We start from the raw sequence: 24,539 nt of genomic DNA, 5'->3' as shown, positions 1-24,539 counted from the left end.
TTTATTCAAAGCTGCATTTCTAAACAGTTTTTTGCAATCAGGACCAAAATACCTTCCTCCCCTTTTTAAAAAATACCAAAATTAATCTTCTTGCTAGTGAGTTACAAATAATATTGCGTTAGATTCTGTTCTTCCCTCCCTTATGTTAGAAATCGAAAGGAATTGTACATACTTGAAGATCTGGGCAAGCCTTCTGCAGGACCTGAATTTTTTCTTGAATATTTATAAGTTTCTTTCTTTCTTCTTGAAGATGTTTAAGTTCTCTCTTTTGTTGCTGAAGTTTAGCTTCATAAAATTTCTCCCTAAAAATAACAAATTTTGTGTTATTATTTTCTGGGTGAAAAAATTACAAAAATATATAACAAAATAGTAGCCTTGTAACTTAAAACCATTTCTCGCCTTTCAGTTATTTCAAACTGATTCATAGGAACAGATCTATATAGTTGGATGTCCAATGTGAAAGCCTAATATATTCATTGTAACATTAAGAATTGGTGAACCTCTAAGTTAGATTGCACTTTCCTAGAAGACCATGAAGAGATTGGCCAAGTCCTAAACTTTGTACACTTTCAAATATGAAGATAAAGTTCTTTATACTTTCCAGTATGAAGATCAAAGACTCATACTTTTCCAGTATGGGTCTTTTATCTTTATGCGAGTTTCAATTCTGGCCCTTCAAATGTGCATCTTCCTCAAATGCACTAATGAATCTGCAGCTTAATTTTATAACATTCCTTAATGAAAAAGACCATACCTTGCTTTTTCATTCAGTCCAACACTTTTCTGTGATTTGTTTGCACTGTTTCGAATGTTGTTTGGCTGTTGCTGTCCTTTTTCTTCCTCAGCCAAAAAAAATTGTTCCACATTACTCTGTCCTGCTGCCTCTGGCTCCATCTCGTCATCCTAAAAGCAATAGCAATATCTTTAGCAACCTTAAAGTTCCATCTATTCCCATTTTCAACACTTTATATGTCATTTGAATGAGTATACATTGAATGAAATATATACGTATTTCTAGCAATTCGGGGCAGCTGAGTTTTGATGACACCAGTCATAATTAGTGTCATATTACATTTACTTTAAAAAGGATGAGGAATTTAGGAAAAAGAATTGAAGTTGTAAATAAATATCCAAATTACAAACTATCATGATGAACAGAGAGCAAGAATTCCACCATACGATGATAATATGCGTACCATCTATACATCTGTATATACTCAATAATACATTTGGATATTGAGTTATCAGTTTAAATGCCAGTAGACTCAATGAACATACAACAAATACAAACAAATTGAATTCTTCAATTTAGTAGAACTATCATTTAAATGTCATGTATTTCTGTCACTAATGAGTTAGTATAGTACATTAGAATGCTATAAAACAGGCCTTCAACATAAAGATACCTTTTCAGTATTTCATCATTTAAAAACTTCTAAAACCGAAGCCATTACAGAACAAACCAGACCATATAACACTCTTGAAAATTATCCTATTTACTACTGGCATGAAAGAAGTTTTTTTAAAAACTAGAAAATGTACCTGGACCATAGCCACAAGATTTTGAAGCTGTTTCAGTTTTTGCTTTGCTGCTATAAGTCTGTTAATCTTTTGCTCAAACTCAGCATCTATAGCACCCTCATCAGCTATGCTACTTCTTCGACTGGATAATGAAGTTTTGCTGATTCTATCGGCTTCAGCATCAATATCCTCATTATCATCTTGTGGGACAACCACATCATCTTCTTTCCGATTATAGTGACAATCTGAAAAGGACAATAAACTAAATAAAGGAATGAAGACTTACAGTATTTAATAAACTATTTAAAATTAGAATAATCCAAAATTAGTGGATTTTGTTAAAATTCCATTTATAATATAAATATTTACAAAGTGACAGATAACAAGTACCGTCTTAGAGCAGGTATATACTCCTTTGGTCATCTTAGATCCATCATGGCGAACCTATGCCATGCGTGCCAGAGGTGGCACACAGCGCCCTCTCTGTGGGCACGCGAGCCATTACTCCAGTTCAGCTGTGCCATGCATGCGCGCGTGCCTCCCACTGGCCAGCTGGTCTTCGGGTCTCTGCTGTGTATGCGGGTGCGGGGGGGACGCATGCTGAGGACACGCGCATGCAAAGGTTAGCCATCACTGTCTTAGATCCTGTCCTCTGAAATTTCTCTAGCTTTGTAGTATCTTTGGCAAGGTGCAGCAACCAGAACTACGCACAGGTATGGTCCACCATTGGTTTTTTTTTAAAAAGGGCATTATTATATTAGCATCTCTATGTTCAATAACATTTCTTATTATCCCTAATATGCAATTGGCCTTTACAACAGATGCATACTACATCAACACCTGCATTGAGCTGCCCACATTTAGTCCAAGACATTCACTGCTAGCACTGGCCTCATTTGTTTCAACAAGTATTTACAAATTTTAACGCTAATGTGCACCATCTTACCGTACAACACTTAAATGACTGCTAAAAAACTAAGATGTTACTGATTAATTAATGTTGCAGTAAGAGTTCACGCCAATATATTACAGAATATATATCCAATAAGATATTGAAGCATACCTAAAGTAGAAGGCATATTTGGCATCCTTACATTAGCAGATTGATTATTTATTTCACAGGATGTATTAAGATGTCTTCCATTTCGGTTATTAGTTCCACACTGCAAATTGCTATTATAGTTAATTTCACCCCAGTTACTGATTCCTTGAGGATTCCTGTTTTGAAAAAATCCAGTGGATCAGTATCTTTAATTTTTCACAAGTTATACACTACCACAAAATAACAATTTCATACAAATATACACTAAAACATTTACTTACTCAAAAAAAAAAAAATCCTTTTCCCTTACTATAAACTACCCTAATGGACCTTGTCAGAACAACCAATCTTACACAAAGCACTCTACGTTGTGTGCCAATGTCAAGTTTAAAGAATACTTATTTTCATATTGACTATACAAAATAACCTTCAAATTCTCACATTAGCGTCAATGATTAAACCAGAAATTGCAAGAAATGGAAATATTTCCTCAAATATCTTAACCCAAACCCAATTTTGTCTTGTTTGTTGTTTGTTAGCTGCCCACATGAACAGTACATATTTCCCTTCAATGAGAAATTCACATAAATCCTTGAAGGGGATCCTTATTATAACATCAAATAATAATACAAGAGATACAATTATAAAAAGGAATAGATGCATTTTGATTCATAAACGACCTGCTCAAAAACATGAAAGTAAAACTTGACACATCTAAGTAAGGTCCTAAATTACTTATGTTGATCAGACAACAAAGCTCTAAAAAGCCATCTACAAGTAGGGTAGCAACAGTAAACAAAATTCAATTATGCATGAAATGGTACAAACATTCAAATGAAAGATATAAATTAGTTTTAGTTAGTCAAGCAGTAGATTATGATGCTAAGTTACGATTAGTATCAATGTACAGTATTAGCATAACAAGTAAAATAAAAAATATTGTGGGTAACAGTCTCTCTCAAACCCTGAAAAAAAATGACAAGACAATCAGGAAAGCTTATAATTGCCCCAGTGGAGCAGATTATCACACTATCTGTGCATTATTGCACACACAAAAAGGGTAAAATAGATATATTGACTTTAATTTCACTATTATAAACATATTACATATTCAAGACTGGACAAGAACAAATGCTGTTAACACAATTATATTTTGACTACACATTACTCATTAACTTATGTGCAAGTAACCAACCTAATATTTGTAACAGGTTGTGGATTCTCATGTTCAGATTCACAGTCAGACTCTCCAGTCTCTTCTTCCTCTTTAGTATTTTCATTTACAGCATCTGTCATCATATCAGAAGTTTGCTCGTAATAGTGGACTAGTTCACGCAATTCATTCAATCTCTTGCGAACTTCATTCAGCTTCCTAGAATTAAAAAAAATCAGTTTACTTGTAGATATGAAACAGTGGGGGTGAGCTCTAATAATTTTGTTTGCTTTCTTTATATAAATTATTTTGGCTAATGTATGCACTATTATTAGATGAATAATTTTGTAAATTATCTTAGAAAGCAGATTATTAGACAAAGACCACAACTTCTTGATATCTTGTTCTGTGTTAGTCAATTGTATGATAAAGTACTAGAAAAGCCTTTCTGCCAAACATTTGTGTAATTCCCTTGAATTCTTAAGATTCAATTAGTGTCCAATTTATTTCATGCTGCATTGTAAAATAACAGAAAAGGTAAGTTATTTCTATATTCATGATGGCATTAGGTCGCGTTATCCAAGGAACTTCTTTATTTTTATTTTTGTGTGCCCTGTAAATGCAAGCAGAGTGGGTCCATGTCCCTTCAATTAAATGTTGCCATATCATGCAACTCAGAAAGTGTGCTTTCTATAGCAATCCGCAGCTTGTAGAACATCATCTCCTTCAGAGATACAGACAGTGTCCTCTCCTGGGGTTCCAGAAAGCCTTTAGTACTTGAGTATGGGATTAATGCAGTTGTTTTGTATTGTGGGGTCTCTGCTGTGCTTTTCTCTTGTTTACTGTTCTAGTTCTTTTAGCCAGAGCTGACTGTTTATGTGGATTTAAACTGCTTTAATTATTTTTACTAGTTTTCCTGGATTTTGTAAACTGTCCAGTCTTCTGCAGTTGGTGGACATAAAAAAATCTAATAAATTTAATTAAATTAATAAGTATATTATTCTTTCTCAATCTTCATATTCCTAGGATCATCTATAACAGGGTTGTCAAACTCAAGGATCCGGCCACGGGGTGCTTAGATCTGGTCCGCAGGGACACCCTGGAAACAGCGAAGGACCGGCCCGCGGTGGCTCTGCCAGAGAAAACGGAGCTTGGGAGGGCCATAAGCAGCCCTCACGAGTTCCATTTTCACTGGCAGAGGGTTGCAGGAGGCCGTCGCAGCCAGAAACGAACTCCGTTTTCGCTGGCAGAGGGTTGCAGGAGGCTGTCACATCCGGAAACAGAGCTCAGGAGCCTGTTTTCGCTGGTAGAGCGCTCAGGCCACTACAGACACCCCCGACATGAGTGACGTTGAGCTGGCCACACCCACCCCAGCCCCCCAAAGTCAAACACAACCTTGATGCGGCCCTCAATTAAATCCAGTTTGACACCCTTGATCTATAAAGATTATCTTGGAACTAAGAACTAATTGTCATAACTCAACACTTTTAATCATACCTGTAATTACATTTTTATAACTTTGTGTTCTATTGGTTTTATTGATTTCATTAATAGTCCAAATCATATGGTAGAATTAAGATTCTGAAATGGGTATAATATTGCACTGCTAAATAACATCATGAATTTTATTTATGGATGCTGTTACTTCCAGTAAAAATATGTATATACAAAAATCCAAAAAATTATATGCATATTTAATGTTCATAATCAAGCTATACGTTAGCATTCAGCATGAAAATCTACCTTTTCTCCACAATCACTGTTTATATAAACTGAAATCCCTTGTAGCATGCTATTACTACAACCACAAAAAACAGCTATGACTAGGAATTTCTATAACGCAAGTCTGCTTTTTTTAAACTGCTTTTTTAAAACCAATAAATTACAGTACTTAATAAGCCAAAATAATGTAATAATGGATTACTGAAGCTTTTCTGTTGGATTTAAGTTGTCTTCTTCACTGTCATTCTGTGAGGTCACAGAATCCGGATGATATGCAGCTGAGGATGCTAAGCTGTTTGGTTCTTCATTGACAGCTATTGTAGGCCCTGCAGGTGCAGAAGCAATTGAAGCTGTGCTCCTTTGATCAATACTCCTTTGAGGAGATCCTGCAGCTGGCAGAACTGCAAAATTAAAGACAATTCTGTTTAATCCTGTTTTACGTTAAAAAAAAAAAGATGCATCTGTTGAATATCTGATCTAAGATTAAGGCATATGCTAAAGATAATTTAACAAAGATGTTTTAACTCCTGTTAAAAAGTCTTTCTAAAACAATAACCGGCAATCATTGGTGGAAAGCACTCCCTCCCTCCTAGGAATCTGGACTACATTGCATCACAAATCACTTATCTTAAAATCAGCATTTACTTATCCCTTTCTCACAAATATTCTCATAGCTTTCTTTAAAGAGTCATTCTCTTTACTGTGGAGAGGCTAGAACTTGGAAATATGTAAAATAAATAATCCCGCATACTTATTTTCATAATGCTTGAGGATAGAAATCTCATCCAACATTTATATTGTAACTTATCCCTTCACTATTTACTTATGATATGGGAGGAAAAATAACTAAGAATTTCTGAGAAAATGGAGAACAGTACCTAAACTTGACAGCTAAATATTAGCAATCTTATCTCAAAATGCAACAGAATTGACTTGATTCCCATTTTCAATAATTAAGTATCCCAAAAAGTTTATCTATAAAACTCTAATTTACACTTCAGGGTGCCATCTACTTACATGATGATGAGTTGTTAAGATGCTGGTCACGAAGTGTATGCAGCGCTCCTAGCAGTTTATCCATCTTTTGCTTTTTATCCTGTAATGCTACCATCTTACTAAATAGTTGTGCTTTTTTATCAGAAAGTTGCTCAGACATAGAAGAATTTCTGCTCTGGGAAACTTCTCTGGCAAGAGAGAGACTCTCTGCTTGCCTTCTGTTATCAGGCACAGGTTGAATCTAAAATCAAGCACATATATTTTAAGCACTGGAATGTTTAGCAGTGAAATATTTTAAAGTACATTTAATATGCACACTCCAAGAATAAGCCTCAATTTGATGTAATTTACTTTTGACAAATATGTACAAGACTGTATAGCAATACTTTTGGTATTTTCAAAAACTGTTTACATTAGTTCTCTTTAAGTGTGGATTGTCAGGAATTCCCCAAAAAACTGAAATACTGACAAATTATTTTTATAAGATAGAAGCGAAGGCTGGGTATCAGGGTGGATAAAAATCAATGACTTTTTTTTAAAAATCGGATTTTTTTGATTTAAATCGAATTTATTTTAATAAAAAACTTTTGGGGTAAAAATCTATTGTAAGATAGTTTTCTATTTAAGATACATAAATAATTTAGTTTATTCAGCATGAAATGGAGCTTAGTTATGTAGCATGAGGCTGTATATTCTGCAACACTGGCACTATCGGTGAGTCAACAGTGGGTCAAAGGAGTAGCAGAGATGACAGTTGCTCTTTAAAAATTATGATTTAAATTGAGTTGATTTAAATCAAGCCTTTTTACTAGTGATTTAAATCATGATTTAAATTGTGATTTAAATCGAGTTGATTTAAATCACAATTTAAATCATGACTTAAATCACTAGTAAAAAGGCTTGATTTAAATCAACTCGATTTAAATCAAATCCACCCTGCTGGGTATTATCTTTTTCCATTACAATTGCAATTATTTCTCTCTCGCTGCAAATACATTTTTTTAATCAATTGCAGCCAGCTGGATTTTTAAAATTCCAGTTAAAATCAGGCAAAAATCCCCCTCCATGTTGAGGTACAGCTAGGAAAAAGTATATCTCATTTTTGTAAAACTGAAATATATCTTTATCTTTCAACCTTTTATATATTTCTATCCTCCAACTTTTTATTTTGCCCCCAAATTTAGAGCTTCAATGTTATGCAAAATACAGCTGTGTCTCGCTTTGCCAGAAAAATTTGGAAATACCCTTCTGTCATTGTATTGTATGCGGCGAGTGATGGAAATGAAAGCCATCTATAAAAACCAATGGAGAAAACAAATATTTAACTGAATTGAGACTAAATACAGCATGTCTATTCTACAAGGAAGGGAAAAAAATACAACTATGAAACCTGAGCATTATCAATGGACATAGAATGCTGACTGAATGAGGGAGGAAAGCTAAACACATATGAAACCTTTAACAAAAGTTTCCCCAATACATTTTATTGTGATGCTAAACATGTCAAGTTTTATACTGCTGATTTTCATCAGCAAACTACTTAAGATCATTTGTACACACACTCAAAAGTTTACCTGAGAATCATGAAGCTGGTTATGAAAACGCTGAATTAAATCATTTAATTCCTCATTCAGCTCAGATGTTAGACTCACTCCAGAAACGCTACCTGTTGTTTCTGTTACAACTAAAAGGAGGAAAAAGAGAACAGTCCTACTCAGATATCAAAGTACAAGCTAATTAAAAATTAAGAAATTGAAATTGAATCACATCAAGAATATTTATATTATTTTTGATTGGAAATATGAAAAACATTGAGCTGCTAATTTATTTATTTATTTTATTTATTTATTTAATTGGACTTATATGCCGCCCTATCTCTGCAGGACTCAGGGCGGCTCACAACAATAAACAGACCGTTAAAAACAAAGTCCATGATAAAATTGAGAAAAAATCCAATAAAACCCCATTAAATTCAATTAAAAACCCCTCAGTCTAGGGCGGCTAGATGGAATAGCCACGTTTTGAGCCCACGGCGGAAGGAGGGAAGGTCGGGGCCACCCGGAGCTCCAGAGGGAGTTGATTCCAAAAGGTGGGTGCGCCTACACAGAAAGCTCTCTCCCTGGGGGTTGCCAGCCGACATTGTCTGGCCGATGGCACCCTAAGTAGGCCCTCCCTGTGAGAGCGCACCGGGCGATGGGAAGTTGTTGCTGGCTGCAGATGGTCCGCCAAATATCCCGGGCCTAAGCCATGTAGGGCTTTATAGGTGATCACCAGCACCTTGAATCTCACCCGGAGAGCAACCGGCAACCAATGCAGGTCGTGCAGTAGAGGTGTAACATGGGAGTGTCGGGACACTCCCATCACTACCCGCGCGGCCACATTCTGCACCAGCTGAAGCGTCCGAGTGGTCTTCAAGGGCAGCCCCATGTAGAGAGCATTGCAATAGTCTATACAGGAGGTTTACACACGTATTTCTGGAATTATTAATAGTTTAAGTCATAATATATAATGTAGTATATTATATTCATTATCTTTTACTTTCTAAATATTTCTTGCTTTTCATCTCATGCATACTCAACTAGATATTTGTTATTTTAATATACTTATACTTCCAGCATTGAATTGAAAGCCAAGCTAAATGTAGCATCAGTGTCTCTCATTTTTTTAAAAAAGCTTGAGGTATATTTCTCATTAATGCTGCTAAAAATTCATCTAAACTCTAATTTAAATTCTCAATGAATGTAGTTTTCAAGTGCCTGAGTAATGTGGCCCAAATTTTTTTTGTCCATTTAGGTTTTTTTTAAAAAAATATATAGGTTCAACATACCAGAATCATCCATGACAGCAATAGCTTGTTCTGCTTTATGATGAAGAGCAAGCAAGGCAGCTTGCCTCCCCTTCAGAGCCTTTAATTGTTCCTGCTGTTGTAGCATCCTTTTCAGTAAGTCATGTTGCTTCTTTAGGTTTGCAAGTTCTTCTGTAGCTTCTTGCTGAGGATCTCTAGCCTGGAAAAATAATCATCATTTATATTGTACCAGAAATAATTTCATTACTTTTTGCAATTACAATTTGCAAAATACTTCTGTGAGAAAGGAATTAAATCTTAATCTAAAAAATATTTTAAATTGTGTACGATACATTAAGCATAATATTGTACTAAAAGGATAAGTCAATTTGTTAATAAGAATGAAAAATGCTGGCACTGTCTATTATTTCAAGTAAATAGCAAAAATTTATGCTTAGCAAAGTAACTCTCTACTAAATGTGCATAACTATTACACTGATCTTTTTTTTTTCTAAAGGTTTGGGTTGATAATGGGTTGAGAATAATTTAAGGGACAATATTTAAGAGCCAGTCAATAACGGAGGGAAAATCAACAGCACATCTGAAACCTTATTATTTCAATGAGGGAGTAAAAAAAATAAAGGGGGGGGGAGGGGACCCTAACAGAAGTAAAGAACAAAACACAATTTCTACTCAGTTCAAATACCTTATTGGAAATTATCCAATCCAACAAAGTAAAACTCTTTGTTTTTAATATCTAATGTCTAATTTAAAGCTTGAGGGGAGTTTTTAAGAGGCAAGAGGGAAAGAGAAGATTTTTTTAAAAAAAAAGAAAGTTATGGGATTAATCTGACCAAAATAGAAACAGGTCCAAGTCATGCAACAAATAACTTCTCAAACTTTTAATAGCTGTACAGGTAGTTCTCAATTTACGACAGTTCATTTAGAGACCATTTGAATTTACAATGGCACTGAAAAAGGCAACTTATGATCATTTTTCACACTTACGACCATTGTAGTATCCCCATGATCATCAGATCAAAATTCAGATACTTGGCAACTGATTCATATTTATAATGGTTGTAATGTCCTGAGGTCATCTAATCATCTTTTGTGACCTTTTGACAAGCGAAGTCAATCAGGAAGCCAGTCACTTAGCAACTGGGTTACTAACTTAACTGCAGTGATTCATTTAACAACTGTGGCAAGAAACATCGTAAAATGGGGCAAAATTCACTTAACAATTGTCTTGCTTAGCAACAGAGGTTTTATGGTCAATTGTGATCATAAGTCGAGGACTACCTGTATAGACATACAGAAGACAAAGACACCGTACTGAGTTCCCCCATTTCTGCTTACAGAAGTACCCAATTCTCAAAGTGGGAATCTCTGCTAGAATTTATTCATTTTTGAAAAAGCTGGTGAGAATCCAAATCCAAATCCTATTAAAAATGCTATTTTAGGAAACAGTAGGTAAATTTTAAAGTAATTAACTGATAAATAAGAAAAGTCCAAGAGATACTGTAGTCAATTATGCTAATGCAAATCAGTGAACTTGAAGATTGGTTGCATCATAGAAAAGATTCCATATGGAAGCCCTCAACTTTTTTGGCTTTTAAAGAATACCTTCTACAAATAAACAATATTTTCCTGGAATAAATAATAATTAAGAAACAATATAAAATTTATTAATTCAAATATTAATTCTAACAGACATTACCAAAAAGAATTAAGAAATCATTGAAACAAAATAAATACTGATTGGATTTTAAAGAAAAAGGGAAGGCTTAAAAGATTAAGACCTTTTACTGAAAGATTCCCAAGGCAATATTTAGTAGTACCTTTGAGAGCAATCCAGGTTCTTGGCTATTTATCCTACTAGACCAGATTTCCCTGCCATTGAGGGCAGTTGTGTCTCTTTTCCCTTTTGGAGTTGCTGTAACATCCATGTCTGAAACCTGTCCTTGAGTAGCTGAATTCCCTAGTTTGTCCTCAATGCAGGGCCGAGTTTTCAGACTAAAAGATACCTCCTTTATCAAATAATTTAAGTCAGACTGTGAGCATATATTTCGGTGAAGCATAATTTTTCAAGTTATGGCCTATTGATTTGTCAATACAATATGTCTGTACTTAATTCATTGCAATTTTATTTGTCTCAACATATCAATCACTATGATCCAGAGGACATACAGGAATTTCACTCTCCTTTAGGTAATTTTTTCCATTAAATATTTCAATTACCATTTAAATTTCAAAAGGTAAGAAAGAAAACAATTCAGAAGTATGGAGGCAATTATTCTAATCAGGAAAACACTGTTGCCTCATGGATGGCATACACACATTTCCATGGATTATGACCAGTATAAATTCAGTAATTATTTCAACAGGACATAGGTCAAGACTTGAAATCCACAATGTAATATTAAAAGGGGTTACTCCAAATTCATCAGGCATGTTTTGATATTACCAAAAGTGTTTTATGAGGTTGAAAAACATTTCAAACATTTTGAAGTTCAGAATGGCCCTAAAATATTTCCAGTGAGGCTTTGTTTTGCTTTGACCTTGAAATGTGTTACACACCAATATAATCTCACATGCATAAGTAAAATTCTCATATGTGCTGCAGAGGATTATCCTTCATGGAAGAAAATGATACATTAGTGTTTTATTAAACTCATCAAGCTCAAGTATCTACATTTTTTTTAACATTAATACTGGTCACTTTTTAAATTTTCAAGATTATTACACACTTAGCTTTGTTCCTACAGTACTACTCCCATTTTTTTTAAAAAAATGAACCTTTTGGCAAGTTTTTCAAAGGAATATGCTAACGCGAGCCAGTTATTATTCTCATCATTTATAAGGAAGAACTGTTGATTCTGAGTAAAAATGCAAACTTGTTGTACTTGTCCATGTCTTAAATGAATATTTTGGTTATCCCAGCTCAACTCAGAATTTTTCTGATAGAGGGCTGGCTGCAATCAACTATCAAATACAATGTAATTTCTCAGGATCTCACAAAGCCAATTATAAACCTATCAGCGTATTATTTTTTGAAAATAGTAGAATAGTTCCATCTAAAGTAATAAAATTTAGCAATAATGTGTTTTATTACAGGTTTTATAATATTTAGCATTGTAAATAATGAAAAATAGGTGTTTAAAATAAATTCTAATCTTAAATTATCTCAAAAATTGTCTTCACTTGTAGCACCTTAATTACTAAAAAGTATCTTACCGTTGTATCTGAAACTTCAGACTGCACATCTAAGTTTAGTGATGTGCTCTCAGCTACAGAACCAGATCCCACAGCTGAATCTATAGTCCGACCATCCTCCTCATTTTCTCTAGCCTGAAATATTTTTGTGGTATAAATAAAAAACTAATAAATGAAATAATAAAATGAATGTTATGGAGATAGTGCTATATAACAAACTCATCCCCCATTTGATTTTATGAATTTTCTCAGTGAATTTCAATTGTCTTTCAAACTTACTAGCATTTTCTGCAAAAATTTCAGGTATGATTTCTCTTGTTCTTTCAGATGATCTATGAGATGTGATAAGCGCTCAACATTAGCAGATCTCTCATTTTTCTCAACAAGGTCTTCTCTCATAGAACTAGCTTTTGCAATGTAGTCACGAATTTGAACTAATCTGCTCACAATCTGAAAAAGTCACAAAAGTAATGATCAATTGGGTTGACTTGATGTACTGGCTCTAAAGCACTATCATAAAACCAATACATTTCAAGACCTGTCTCCTAATAATATGGAACAACCTATCATAACAATATACAAGGCTAATTAGCAAGGTAGTAGAATCCTTTGCATGGATTTATGATTATTTATAAATTACACATATGGACTGCACATAAGTAACTGTTAGAACCCTCAAAAGAATTATGAATCACTTACAAGAGAATTTCGTTTTAAAATGTTCTGCAGGAATGGTTGTTCAGATTAGATTTCTGAGCAATACAATTTACAAATGGATTCTATACCACCCTCTTAAGTCTGTTCTATGTTCTTATAAAATATTTTGAATTAAAGGTTTTTCTTCATGTATCTAGTTTTACGAAATTTGAAATCTTTTAAAATTAATCACTAGATCAAAAATGTCTACAAAGTTTTCTAATTTGCTTTAAAATGTAAGCTATTTCATGCATTGGGCTTTTAGGCATTGTAGTGGGCAAAAGTTTCATTTCTGGAATATCTGCTCAAGTTACTACATTGGTGAAACTCAGAACTTTTGTTAGTTTAAATCTCTGAGCATTCAAAATTGGAAAGATTTGATGTAAGAAAAGGTCTACCAATCTGCTGATACCGGTAATTATAATAAAACTAAGGCTAAATTATGAAAGTGCAATAAAATATAAAAATGTTTTAATTTCACAAGTTTTTGCTATTCTAATAAAATAGTCTTGTGCAAAACTACTATCCATTGAGAGTATAAGTCAAGAAAACTAAAATGATACTTAGAAGCAAGTCATGTCAAAAGTTCTATCTTTGTTTTCATACAAAAATTAACATTAATATGTTTATTTCTTGCCCTACCCTAATCTCCAAAAAAAAACCTCAATAATTTTATTCTCAGTGTGAGGGGAGGAGTATTACACAAACCATTTTATCATTTTAGGGGACAGTAATAATTCATTATTCCTGGAATCCTCAAACTTTTAACTACACATCAGGGCTTATTACAAAATGAGGTTATATAAGATTTTTAATGCATTTTTAAAGCACTGTTAGAAAATCACCTGTAATAGCGCATAACAAAAATATATTTTAGTTCTTAGTATCACTTTAAAGTTGAATCATTTTCAAAATTAAAATTTTGTAGAAAACATCAGCAAAAATGCACAAAAGCATTACTCTTTAAGATGAAACCCCAGACGGGGAGGACCAGTGTCACAATGGATAGAATGCAGTATTACAGGCTAACTCTGCCTACAGCCTGCAGTTCAATCCTGACAGGATCAAGGTTGAGTCAGCCTTCCATTCTTCTAAGGTTGGTAAATTGAGGACACAGATTGTTGGCGGAAATATGCCAACATTGTAAACCACCAAGAGAGTGCTATAGGGCACAATGGGGCAGTATATACGTCTAAGTGCTATTGCTATGAAGTACAAACAGCACCTGGCTACTGTCCACCGCAGGTTCACCTCTACCATCTTCTTCAATTGAGACTGGACAATTCTGCAACAAATCTTTATTCAAAGCAGCGGTAAATAAGTCTTTATATTTTGAAGATGCACCAGTTTCTTGTATTTGAGAACTCATTGCAGTCTCTTTGCCCTTGTTAGTATTAATCTGTAGTGATAGGAAGTTGAATGGTTTTCTGTTTTCATTAAGCTGGCGTTTGTTGTTAGCAGCTGTTGCTCTGCCCTGAGAATCACTTCCAATACTTCTCTATGTAAGAGTGAAACATCAACAAATTATTCACATTTCCAATAATCATGTACTACTTACATGAAATATTACGGAGTATTATCCATGCTCTGAATAGGCAAATATTATTTTCTATATCACATGTTCGGAATCAAGACAGTCTGTAACACTGATACTATACAGTGGGGCAAAAAAGTATTTAGTCAGCCACCAATTGTGCAAGTTCTCCCACTTAAAAAGATGAGAGAGGCCTGTAATTGTCTTCATAGGTAGACCTCAACTATGAGAGACAAAATGAGAAAACAAATCCAGACAATCACATTGTCTGATTTGGAAAGAATTTATTTGCAAATTATGGTGGAAAATAAGTATTTGGTCACCTACAAACAAGCAAGATTTCTGGCTCTCATAGACCTGTAACTTCTTCTTCAAGAGGCTCCTCTGTCCTCCACTCATTACCTGTATTAATGGCACCTGTTTGAACTTTTTATCAGTATAAAAGACACCTGTTCACAACCTCAAACAGTCACACTCCAAACTCCATTATGGTGAAGACCAAAGAGCTGTCGAAGGACACCAGAAACAAAATTGTAGACCTGCACCAGGCTGGGAAGACTGAATCTGCAATAGGCAAGCAGCTTGGTATGAAGAAATCAACTGTGGGAGCAATAATTAGAAAATGGAAGAATACAAGACCACTGATAATCGCCCTTGGTCTGGGGCTCCATGCAAGATCTCACCCCATGGGGTCAAAAGGATCACAAGAACGGTAAGCAAAAATCCCAGAACCACACGGGGGGACCTAGTGAATGACCTGCAGAGCTGGGACCAACGTAACAAAGGCTACCATCAGTAACACACTACACCGCCAGGGACTCAGATCCTGCAGTGCCAGACGTGTCCCCCTACTTAAGCCAGTACAAGTCCGGGCCCATCTAAAGTTTGCTAGAGAGCATCTGGATGATCCAGAAGGGGATTGGGAGAATGCCATATGGTCAGATGAAACCAAAGTAGAACTGTTTGGTAGAAACACAACTTGTTGTGTTTGGAGGAGAGAGAATGCTGAGTTGCATCCAAAGAACACCATACCTACTGTGAAAAGCATGGGGGGGTGGCAACATCATGCTTTGGGGCTGTTTCTCTGCAAAGGGACCAGGACGACTGATCCGTGTACAGGAAAGAATGAATGGGGCCATGTATCGTGAGTTTTGAGTGCAAACTTCCTTCCATCAGCAAGGGTATTAAAGATGAAACGTGGCTGGGTCTTTCAGCATGACAATGATCCCAAATACACCGCCCAGGCAACGAAGGAGTGGCTTCGTAAGAAGCATTTCAAGGTCCTGGAGTGACCTAGCCAGTCTCCAGATCTCAACCCCATAGAAAACCTTTGGAGGGAGTTGAAAGTCCGTGTTGCCCAGCAACAGCCCCAAAACATCACTGCTCTAGAGGAGATCTGCATGGAGGAATGGGCCAACATACCAGCAACAGTGTATGCCAACCTTGTGAAGACTTACAGAAAACATTTGACCTCTGTCATTGCCAACAAAGGATATATAACAAAGTATTGAGATGAACTTTTGATATTGACCAAATACTTATTTTCCACCATAATTTGCAAATAAATTCTTTCCAAATCAGACAAGGTGATTGTCTGGATTTGTTTTCTCATTTTGTCTCTCATAGTTGAGGTCTACCTATGATGACAATTACAGGCCTCTTCATCTTTTTAAGTGGGAGAACTTGCACAATTGGTGGCTGACTAAATACTTTTTTGCCCCACTGTATATTACAATTCAGTTTAAACTGTAGCATACATCCATCCATCCTTTTTTCCCACCATCTCTTTGTGTCTATCATTACTCTATTTTTTACTTCTCTCCCACTAACTTAACTATCAAAAGAAAGGGTGACAGAAGGCAGAACTAAGAGGTTCATTAACTGTTGGTTTTGTAGTGAAGCACTGTAGAAACAAAACTCCTAGCAAGAATTTAGTCTGTGAAGGAATACAAAACAAAAGTCAGTTTAGAATACATATTGATATTACACAGTACTCAAATAGTTGTTAAGTATCAAGCAGAAACATGAACAGGGATTTCCTTTATTTCTAGAAGTAAAAAAAGTTATGATTATAGTGACAATAACTTTAATCTGAAAAATATATATTATTGTTGCTCAGAGCTACCAAAACTAGGTAACAGATTCTTTAACTATTCTTCCCAAAAAGAATGCAAGCAAGTATTTGGGCAGACACTAGCATTCCCAGACGGAAACAAAGCACCAAAAAGCACATTCTGGCAACTGCTAACTTTTACAGTTCTTTCTTTGATCCTTCAACAAGAAGAAATCTTAATGAAACATAGTAATTATGCCCAAGAGTAAACCTTTAGACGTTGAAGTTGGTATGATTCAAGAATAACTATAATGATAACAGCTCGATATCACCCAGATGATCTTGGGTGATCCCTAAAAAACAAACAGGACTGTACCTGTTTAATATTTGAATGGGACACCATCAGGAAGTCCTAGATATGTAGACTTAACTGACAACTAAAAAAAAAAGCCCCTGGAAAACAATAATGTCAAGCCATTTCCACATTGTTCCAATAAAACTTAATGGATATGTTTATTGACATATCTTTAACTTAGTTTCAATTTTATTTAACAGCCTTACATTTTGAAACAAGAAATAAAGCTTCTTTCTTTTCTTCTCATGGGAAGAAAAATAATTGGATACTCTGCATTCCAACTTAAGTAGAATGGTGAATAAATTAAATCACTTGAAGGCAATTCATATTTTCTTTACCACAGTATGAGCAGCTGTATTAAAACCAGCAATACCAGGAAAAATATTTAACGTGACTCCTGACAAAATTCCTTCTCTTACATTTCCACATTGAAATAGTAATGTCACAGAAAAATCCAGACAATTTGTCCTTTCTTACAAATAGCACAATTCCAATTATGCCTAATCAACATAGCTTGCAATGTAAAAATAGGTGGCATATATGTGTCTTGAAGTGAATCATCTCAGGTTTGCATGGGGATACTATACTTTCGTCAGTACAGAATTCTGTTTACAACTCTTCTCAACTCACCTCAACATTAAACTATACTGCGCAATGAATAAGATTATTTACTCCATTTTAAAAAAATATTTAACTATGTTTTGTTTAGTAAAGATAGAACACAAACCTGGTCTAAATCACTGAAATTTATTCTTTGTTTAAGCTTTTCCAGTTCTGTCTGTTCTGGGACAGACATTTGGGTTATATATCTAGTACGAGGGAAAGTATGCGGAGTCTTTGACTTCCTTCGTCCAACTTCTGGGGTAGATTCTGGAGAAATATCATTGGTAAATCTTGTTTCACTTTCAGCAGAAACTTTTTTTTGGTTTTTTTCTGAAGATCTATTTGGCCTCTTTGGCTGACTTCCCCAACTCTAAAATAAAATACACACAGCGCAAAATCACAAGGGAGAGGTTTAAAATTAAAGATATTGATGTTTAAAATGGCAAAGAGAAAAAATCCTACCAGAAGCATTTTAATTAAAATTTACTTCCTGTTGAAGGTAATATGTTACAATCTACATGTTTTATCAATTCTGTAAAATTAATTTCAAGCTTATACTTTCAACGTTTCTTATATTGTTGCTTTTTTTAAACAGTACTTTATGTCTTTAATTCTTAAACCTTGTAATTTTATGAACTTCATAATTCATTTCAAGAAGTTTAGAAGAACCTTAATGCATAACCCCCATTTCATATGAATATACATAAGAAACTGTAGCAATACCGTATTGTTCAATCGGTCATCAAGGCTTTCATGGCTCCAGCTTGGTAAGTCATGGTCATCTATTCCTTCTTCAAAAGGACTTCCTCCTGTAGCCATTGTGGTGATGATCAGCTATTGAAAAAATAAGCTGCAAGATAGAAATATATTTTAGCATGCTATCTTTTAATTTATACATAATTAAGATATTGCATCAATTCAAATGTAATGAGAATATACTGAACAAGATCAGTCACAATTATAATGGGAAATGATTTCTATATTTAAATTGGTCAGTTCTTATAACATTGAAGATCTATCCAATAGTTCATCAATTAATGAATCTATTTAACAATAGTATATTTAAAGCCCTTTATAGTTTTTATTTTAGAAACAATATATGCCTTAAAAATAATTAAATTAAATCTCACAATTTTTCTGTAACAGTTTAACTCAAAGGAATTTCCAGAACTAAGCTCAATTTACTGTATATACAAGAATGCTGTAATACAGTTCAGATTATACAGTAAAACATGCCTATACAGCACTACCCTATTTTTGTATTCCAGTATTTTTAAAATTTTATTCAAAGATAAACAGGTTTAAGACGAAGCACTAATCACTTAAGAGATTTCTACGGTACTAAATCCTATAAATGCAGTAAAGCCTACTGAGTTAATATGTATTTATTCTAGGTAAATTATGTAGGATTGCAATCTACACTGATTAAATACTAAAATGGTTTATTCAGAAACAACACAAACATTCCTTCTACCAATGATACTGTAAAAGTATGTACAATCAATTTTACTATATGTTGCTGTATACATTCCATGACTTGCTAACTATTCCATGCGTGCATTTATTCACATGAACTTTATTTAGTTTTAGAGCTAATCCTTTTTCACTTATTTTCCTATCAGCAATTTTCAAATAACTCGTCATGAAAGATTTGCTTCTCTTCAATACTAGTACCATGACTAGTAAAAGGTGGAACAAAGTTCATACAGGTAGTTCATACAGGTAGTTCTCAACTTACAACAATTGAGCCGAAAATTTCTGTTGTTAAGACATTTGTTAAGTGAGTTTTGCCCCATTTTATGACATTTCTTGCCACAGTTAAAGAGAATCACTGCAGTTGATAAGTTAGTAACACAGTTGTTAAATCTGTTAAATCTGACTTCCCCATTGATTTTGCTTGTCAAAAGCTTACAAAAGGTGATCACATGACCTTGGGACACAGCAATGGTCAAAAATACGAGTCAGTTGCCAAGCATCTGAATTTTGATCACATAATCATAGGAATGTTACAAAAATTATAAATGTCAATAATAGTTATGTCACTTTTTTCAGTGCCATTGTAACTTTGAACAATCACTAAACGAACTGTTGTAAGTCAAGTACTACCTGTACTAATGTGTGCACAGACCCATCATTTTTATTAAACAGAACAAGAAATCTTCTGTCCTTGATGGAAATGCAGAGAGAATATTCAACTGTTACAAATTTAAAGATAATACAACAAATATCTTCCAAATTTCTGTTTCAGTTTCTTTGCTACATGACGGCACCATGACTTTGAAGCAGTATGTACAATGCAATCTATTGTCCATAAGTCCTAAATTTAACAACTTACTCTAACATAAGATTATATATTCTGTATACATTATGTTTTCTACAATATATATTAAAAATATTATACATATATAACTCTCTTCAATGCCAGGATCAAAAAATGACAACTGAAGGATAAAATAGTGTAGACCCTTCCACATATTTTTAAACAATAAAAACTAAAGTATATTAACAGTAGATATCACACATGAAATTTTCTTATGAACTTCACAAACCTAAGTCAAAATTAGAATACAGCAAACTTATCAAATACAAAGCAGCAATGCAATATCAAATTATTTTTAAAAATTAGAATAAGTTGCTATAAACATGAAATATCACCCTCTGGTCACCTTATCTTCTACTACATAAAAAAAAGCTAAACCCAATGACTCCAGTGCTGTTGTAAATTAAGATTGGTAATAGTTTACTGAAACAGTTAATGTATTACTGAAAGCAGGCATACTTAGCCAATCTCACAAAGTTGCCATTTTTCTCCTGTCTTGGAATTATGTAAATAATCTGTATTATGAGAAAGTAGCCATGGTTTTTTAATATGAGAAATTTTTACAAAGATAGAATTTTTCTGTCCTTCATCCCACTTTTTATTCAGACGAAGAAAGAAAAGTGTTCAATTTTGGTTTCTTTTAAACAACTGTTTGTATTGATCTCTTTCCTGAAAGTGAAAGCTTTGCATTGAATGTTGTTCCTGGAATATTTAACAGTGCCTGTACTATGCTCAACGTGTGTATGTTCATATTTGTTGAACAATATTCACTCAGATTTGGGGAGCATCCAAATCCAATTATTTGGAAATAAGCCAATTCCTAGAATCAATTTAGGACACCAAGTTTGATTTACCATGAATGCATTACTCGTAAGAAATCCTTTTCCATGTATTTATACCCTATAATAGTAATGGAAACAAACACTAGGCTCTGATCCCCTCACTAACTATATAATCTGAGAAAAGAAAAACATGTTCAATTGTCATGGATAGTTTGACATACTTAGACGTTTTATACATAACAACCTATCAATCCAATTTACAGTTCTTGCCCCTAAAAGAAGAGCCTTTTTTTACATTTTATGGTGTTTTAAATCAGAACACCTTAGTTTTCATTAACCTTTTGTAAATTTCTACAGTATTTATAGTGTTGCTGTAGATCCAAGCAACAAGATCAACATGGAGTTACTAATACAAAGAGCAGCCAAACGTATATTGAAACAGTTCAGTACAAAGGACAATAGCAAATATAAACAGCCTCAGATTTGACTCAGAAGCACTTGACCTGTGCTTCTGAGTAAAAATACATAAAACTCTTGCACACACAAGATACTGTTCCATGATTCCATTTCTTATTTTTAGGAATCAAATGGTCAATACAATTGGGAAATTCTGTAGCCACATATTAGCTTTCTGTTAGAATGAAGAAAAAAAAAACCACCTCATGTATATGCAATTATATTATATTGTATGGCACAACATTATATTTGTATGGCACAACAATTAGGCTGAATTTGCAAAATATACCAAGGCACAAAATACATAACCAGTTTCTATAAACCCCTACAATGTGTTTAGTTCATGGTTCACTGTTTTCTGCATACGCAGAAAATTGGATTAATTCAGCAAATCATGGTTCAATTACCAGGGACTAGGAAACTATGTAAACTAAAAATGCAAATGATAACTCTGTCTTTTTATATATAAGTGACAACAAAAGTTTGTTAGATAAGAAGTCAGCTGGCCCTGAAAACTCACAGATTTTTCACTTGAATTCATAGTTTAGTGGATAATGAAAATGCCCAAAAGTTATAAAGCAATAAATTTAGGGCACGAAGCATCCAAGATATAGAAACTTAGTTCTTATATTGCTTTTGTAGGAATTATTTAAAAATAGGCCTTCACAATGGCACAGTTTAATGTCTGTCAAATAAACCCACAAAGAGTTAAATTTGGTTTTACCTATATGCCCTTCTATTATTCTTCTGTACCTCAATTTCATTTTAAGAGAGCAATCCAGTAGGAGACTGAATTTTATAAACTACCTTCAACAGCCTTCCAGCCATTGCTGACACTCATCTCCTGTTAAGATGCTTAATAATTCTAAGTATCTTTTGAGCAACTGCCTTGTTGCATGTTTCATATATATATGACATTATATATATGTCAATGCCAGTATACCAGTCTTATTGCTAATCGATTGGAAGGGGGGGGTCAGAAAATCAAACTTTCCAGGTCCATTACAAATAAACAATAGTAATGAATCCTACAGGGTTTAACCCACCCTATACTACTAGCCGTTTCCTACGAAGGCAAACCATTCTTGGGACGCGGTGGAGGCAGGTAATCTAGCCTACCTATTTGGGACGCAGCTGTCCCGATCCTGGAGACCAGCCGTCCCCGAAGCGCTTCAACGTCTCTTTTAAAAGCTCCCCAGCCGCAGTTTCCTCTTTCCTGGCAGCCAAGGTGCTACGCTACTCCCGCTGAAGGGAATGAAGAGGAGCAGAGGGTAAAAAAGACGGTTACGGGGCGGAGTCCCAGGGCCCGCTTTTTCTCTCAAATAGGCGGCAATGTCGAAGTCGCGAGGGAAAGGAGAGGGACCGAGGCAGGTGGCTCGGCGCCAGATTGCTGACTAGGGAAGCGAACGCGCCGTCGCCCTAGCAACAAGGAACCACTACCTTTCTTCCACCCACTCAAGGTAGAGGGGAGGAGCCTGACTAGAGCGCGCGCTGCACGGGAGGAGGCGGGGAGAAGGGCACGCCCCCTCCCCGTCCTTCTACGGAAGGAATCGAGGAGCGCGAACACCCCGAGGCCCACAGACTAATCACCTCCCCCCGCAACTGCTTCCCACTCCGAGGTTCACCTACGCTGGATACCTTGAAAATATAACACACACATATATTTCTTGGGAGATGTAGCGCGTGCCCCCCTTTTGCCCCTCCCACTCATTGTGTCCAAGTGAGTAAGCTCGCGCTTCTTCGTACCGTGATCTATCGAGAGACCCGCTTGAGGAATCCTCTCACACCCCACCTCCAACGGCTGTCCCGGACGCCATCTTGGTTTGTTTTTTTTAGCGAAAAGAAAGTCGGCGGACGGATACACACCGTTACTTAGTAACGTCTGCCCGGGAAACGATGATGCTCTTCCGCGCCGCGCGTCCCAGCTTCGCCTCTTCAGCCCGCTGATCCTGCGTCACGTGATCAGAGCGCCAATGTCCTGCCCCCTTCCGAGCTATAGTATTCCGTTCCTGGTTGGCCAAGATGCTTCGAATCAACTCGCGCGGGAGTTGCCGAAATAAACGGACCAAAAACTATGTTTCCCAGAATGCAGGCCGGGCGCTTTCCCACAAATGAAAGGGGTTCATTTAAAGGATTCTGGGAACTGTAGTTTCAATTTCTCTTCCCACCCTCTGTTCTTACTATTCTTAGATAAGGGTGTTCTTGGGAAGGGGTTGTTAAGACAGCAATGCAGGGAGAAGCGTGCATCCGTGATTTTTGAATTTCTGAAGAGACGTTTCGGGAAAAGCCTACATCCAAAATTAGTGCAGTCATGAGGGGGGAGTAAACGGTGAAGGAGAAGGAAGTGATTAAAAAGGAACAAACTGCACCCCCAACTAGTTTTACAGCAAAATGCTGACACCAAATCCATTTTCATCACTGTGACCGGTAACACCTAGCAGTGATCCATGGAGAGCTGTAGAGTTAAAATGGAGCAAACACGATGACACTTACTATTTTAAATAAATAAATAAATAAACTTTATTGTCATTGTATGTGTATACACAGTATACACATGCAACGAAATTCACTTAACATCCAAAGACCAGGTCCAACACGCATAATCCCCAAACACACTCCCACCCAGCACAATTCCCCACCCCTAATTTTATACACCAAAGTAATCAAAACTGCAAGAAATTAAAGCCGTATGAAACACTATGTTGACAGAGAAAGTGGAAATCCTATAATACAGCCAAAGGTGATAGAACCAGCAACATAAAACCTGTATAAACTGGTTCTTTCCATTTTAAACTGATTTCTACAGGACTGAGGCTACCTTCTCTCAATCGGATCTTGCAGACAATTCTCTAATATGACAATTATCCAGATTTATGCTTCCCAACTAGTGATGCAAAAGAACGAGAGATTGATACATTTTATTTCATGTCCAATCACCATATGATCTTGAGCATACACCCACATTTTCAAGAGAATATAAGGAATTGCCTTGAATCTCATTGATAAAAAAAATGCAGAAATACAGAATGGAATCCAGTAAGTTCTTAAAATAAACATAAAAACAGACTGACAAACACTAAGAAACAGAAAGCAAACTGTCCTGTCCAAGGCCAACACTCACAAACACACACAAGAGGTAGTTGCACATTTTACTGTTGGTATTGTTAAACAAGTGCCCAAGTAGTAAAGAGGGCATTTTTTTGGTGAAAGAATTTGCCAGTGACATCACCCTTGCAGGGGATGCCCAGTTGGGGGCTCCTTTCGTATTCCCATGAAGTTGCCCACTAAAGTGATACCCATTAATC

General features: G+C 35.4%; 1 protein-coding gene across 30 annotated transcripts in view; it reads right to left on the bottom strand.

Moving 5' to 3' along the window:
* Positions 1-23,381, bottom strand: part of PCM1 (pericentriolar material 1) — a 52,041-nt gene extending 28,660 nt beyond the window's left edge. For 5 of the 30 annotated variants that reach the window (XM_087874636.1, XM_087874635.1, XM_087874632.1 and 2 more), the window contains exons 1-16: positions 22,354-22,838; positions 18,400-18,526; positions 17,801-18,046; positions 14,357-14,629; positions 12,715-12,885; positions 12,457-12,570; positions 11,061-11,249; positions 9,262-9,439; positions 8,009-8,118; positions 6,456-6,675; positions 5,641-5,839; positions 3,759-3,935; positions 2,585-2,739; positions 1,543-1,766; positions 755-903; positions 173-302 (exon numbers count right to left, since the gene is read on the bottom strand). In XM_087874636.1, coding sequence (XP_087730762.1) covers positions 173-302; positions 755-903; positions 1,543-1,766; positions 2,585-2,739; positions 3,759-3,935; positions 5,641-5,839; positions 6,456-6,675; positions 8,009-8,118; positions 9,262-9,439; positions 11,061-11,249; positions 12,457-12,570; positions 12,715-12,885; positions 14,357-14,629; positions 17,801-18,046; positions 18,400-18,495 — 2,631 coding nt within the window. In that variant the 5' untranslated portion in view covers positions 18,496-18,526; positions 22,354-22,838. Of the gene's footprint in view, positions 1-172; positions 303-754; positions 904-1,542; positions 1,767-2,584; positions 2,740-3,758; positions 3,936-5,640; positions 5,840-6,455; positions 6,676-8,008; positions 8,119-9,261; positions 9,440-11,060; positions 11,250-12,456; positions 12,571-12,714; positions 12,886-14,356; positions 14,630-17,800; positions 18,047-18,399; positions 18,527-22,353; positions 22,847-22,980 lie in introns of those variants that run through there. The other 25 variants (XM_034442857.3, XM_087874633.1, XM_034442862.3 and 22 more) reach the window with 19 other exon arrangements.
* Between the last annotated feature and the right edge of the window lie 1,158 nt (positions 23,382-24,539).

This window comes from Pantherophis guttatus, chromosome 8 (genome assembly GCF_059756535.1).
Source record: "Pantherophis guttatus breed Tessera chromosome 8, ASM5975653v1, whole genome shotgun sequence".
NCBI classification, from domain to species: Eukaryota; Metazoa; Chordata; class Lepidosauria; order Squamata; family Colubridae; genus Pantherophis; species Pantherophis guttatus.
Note: the sequence above shows the minus strand (reverse complement) of the source record. Positions and strands in the feature narration are given on the sequence as shown.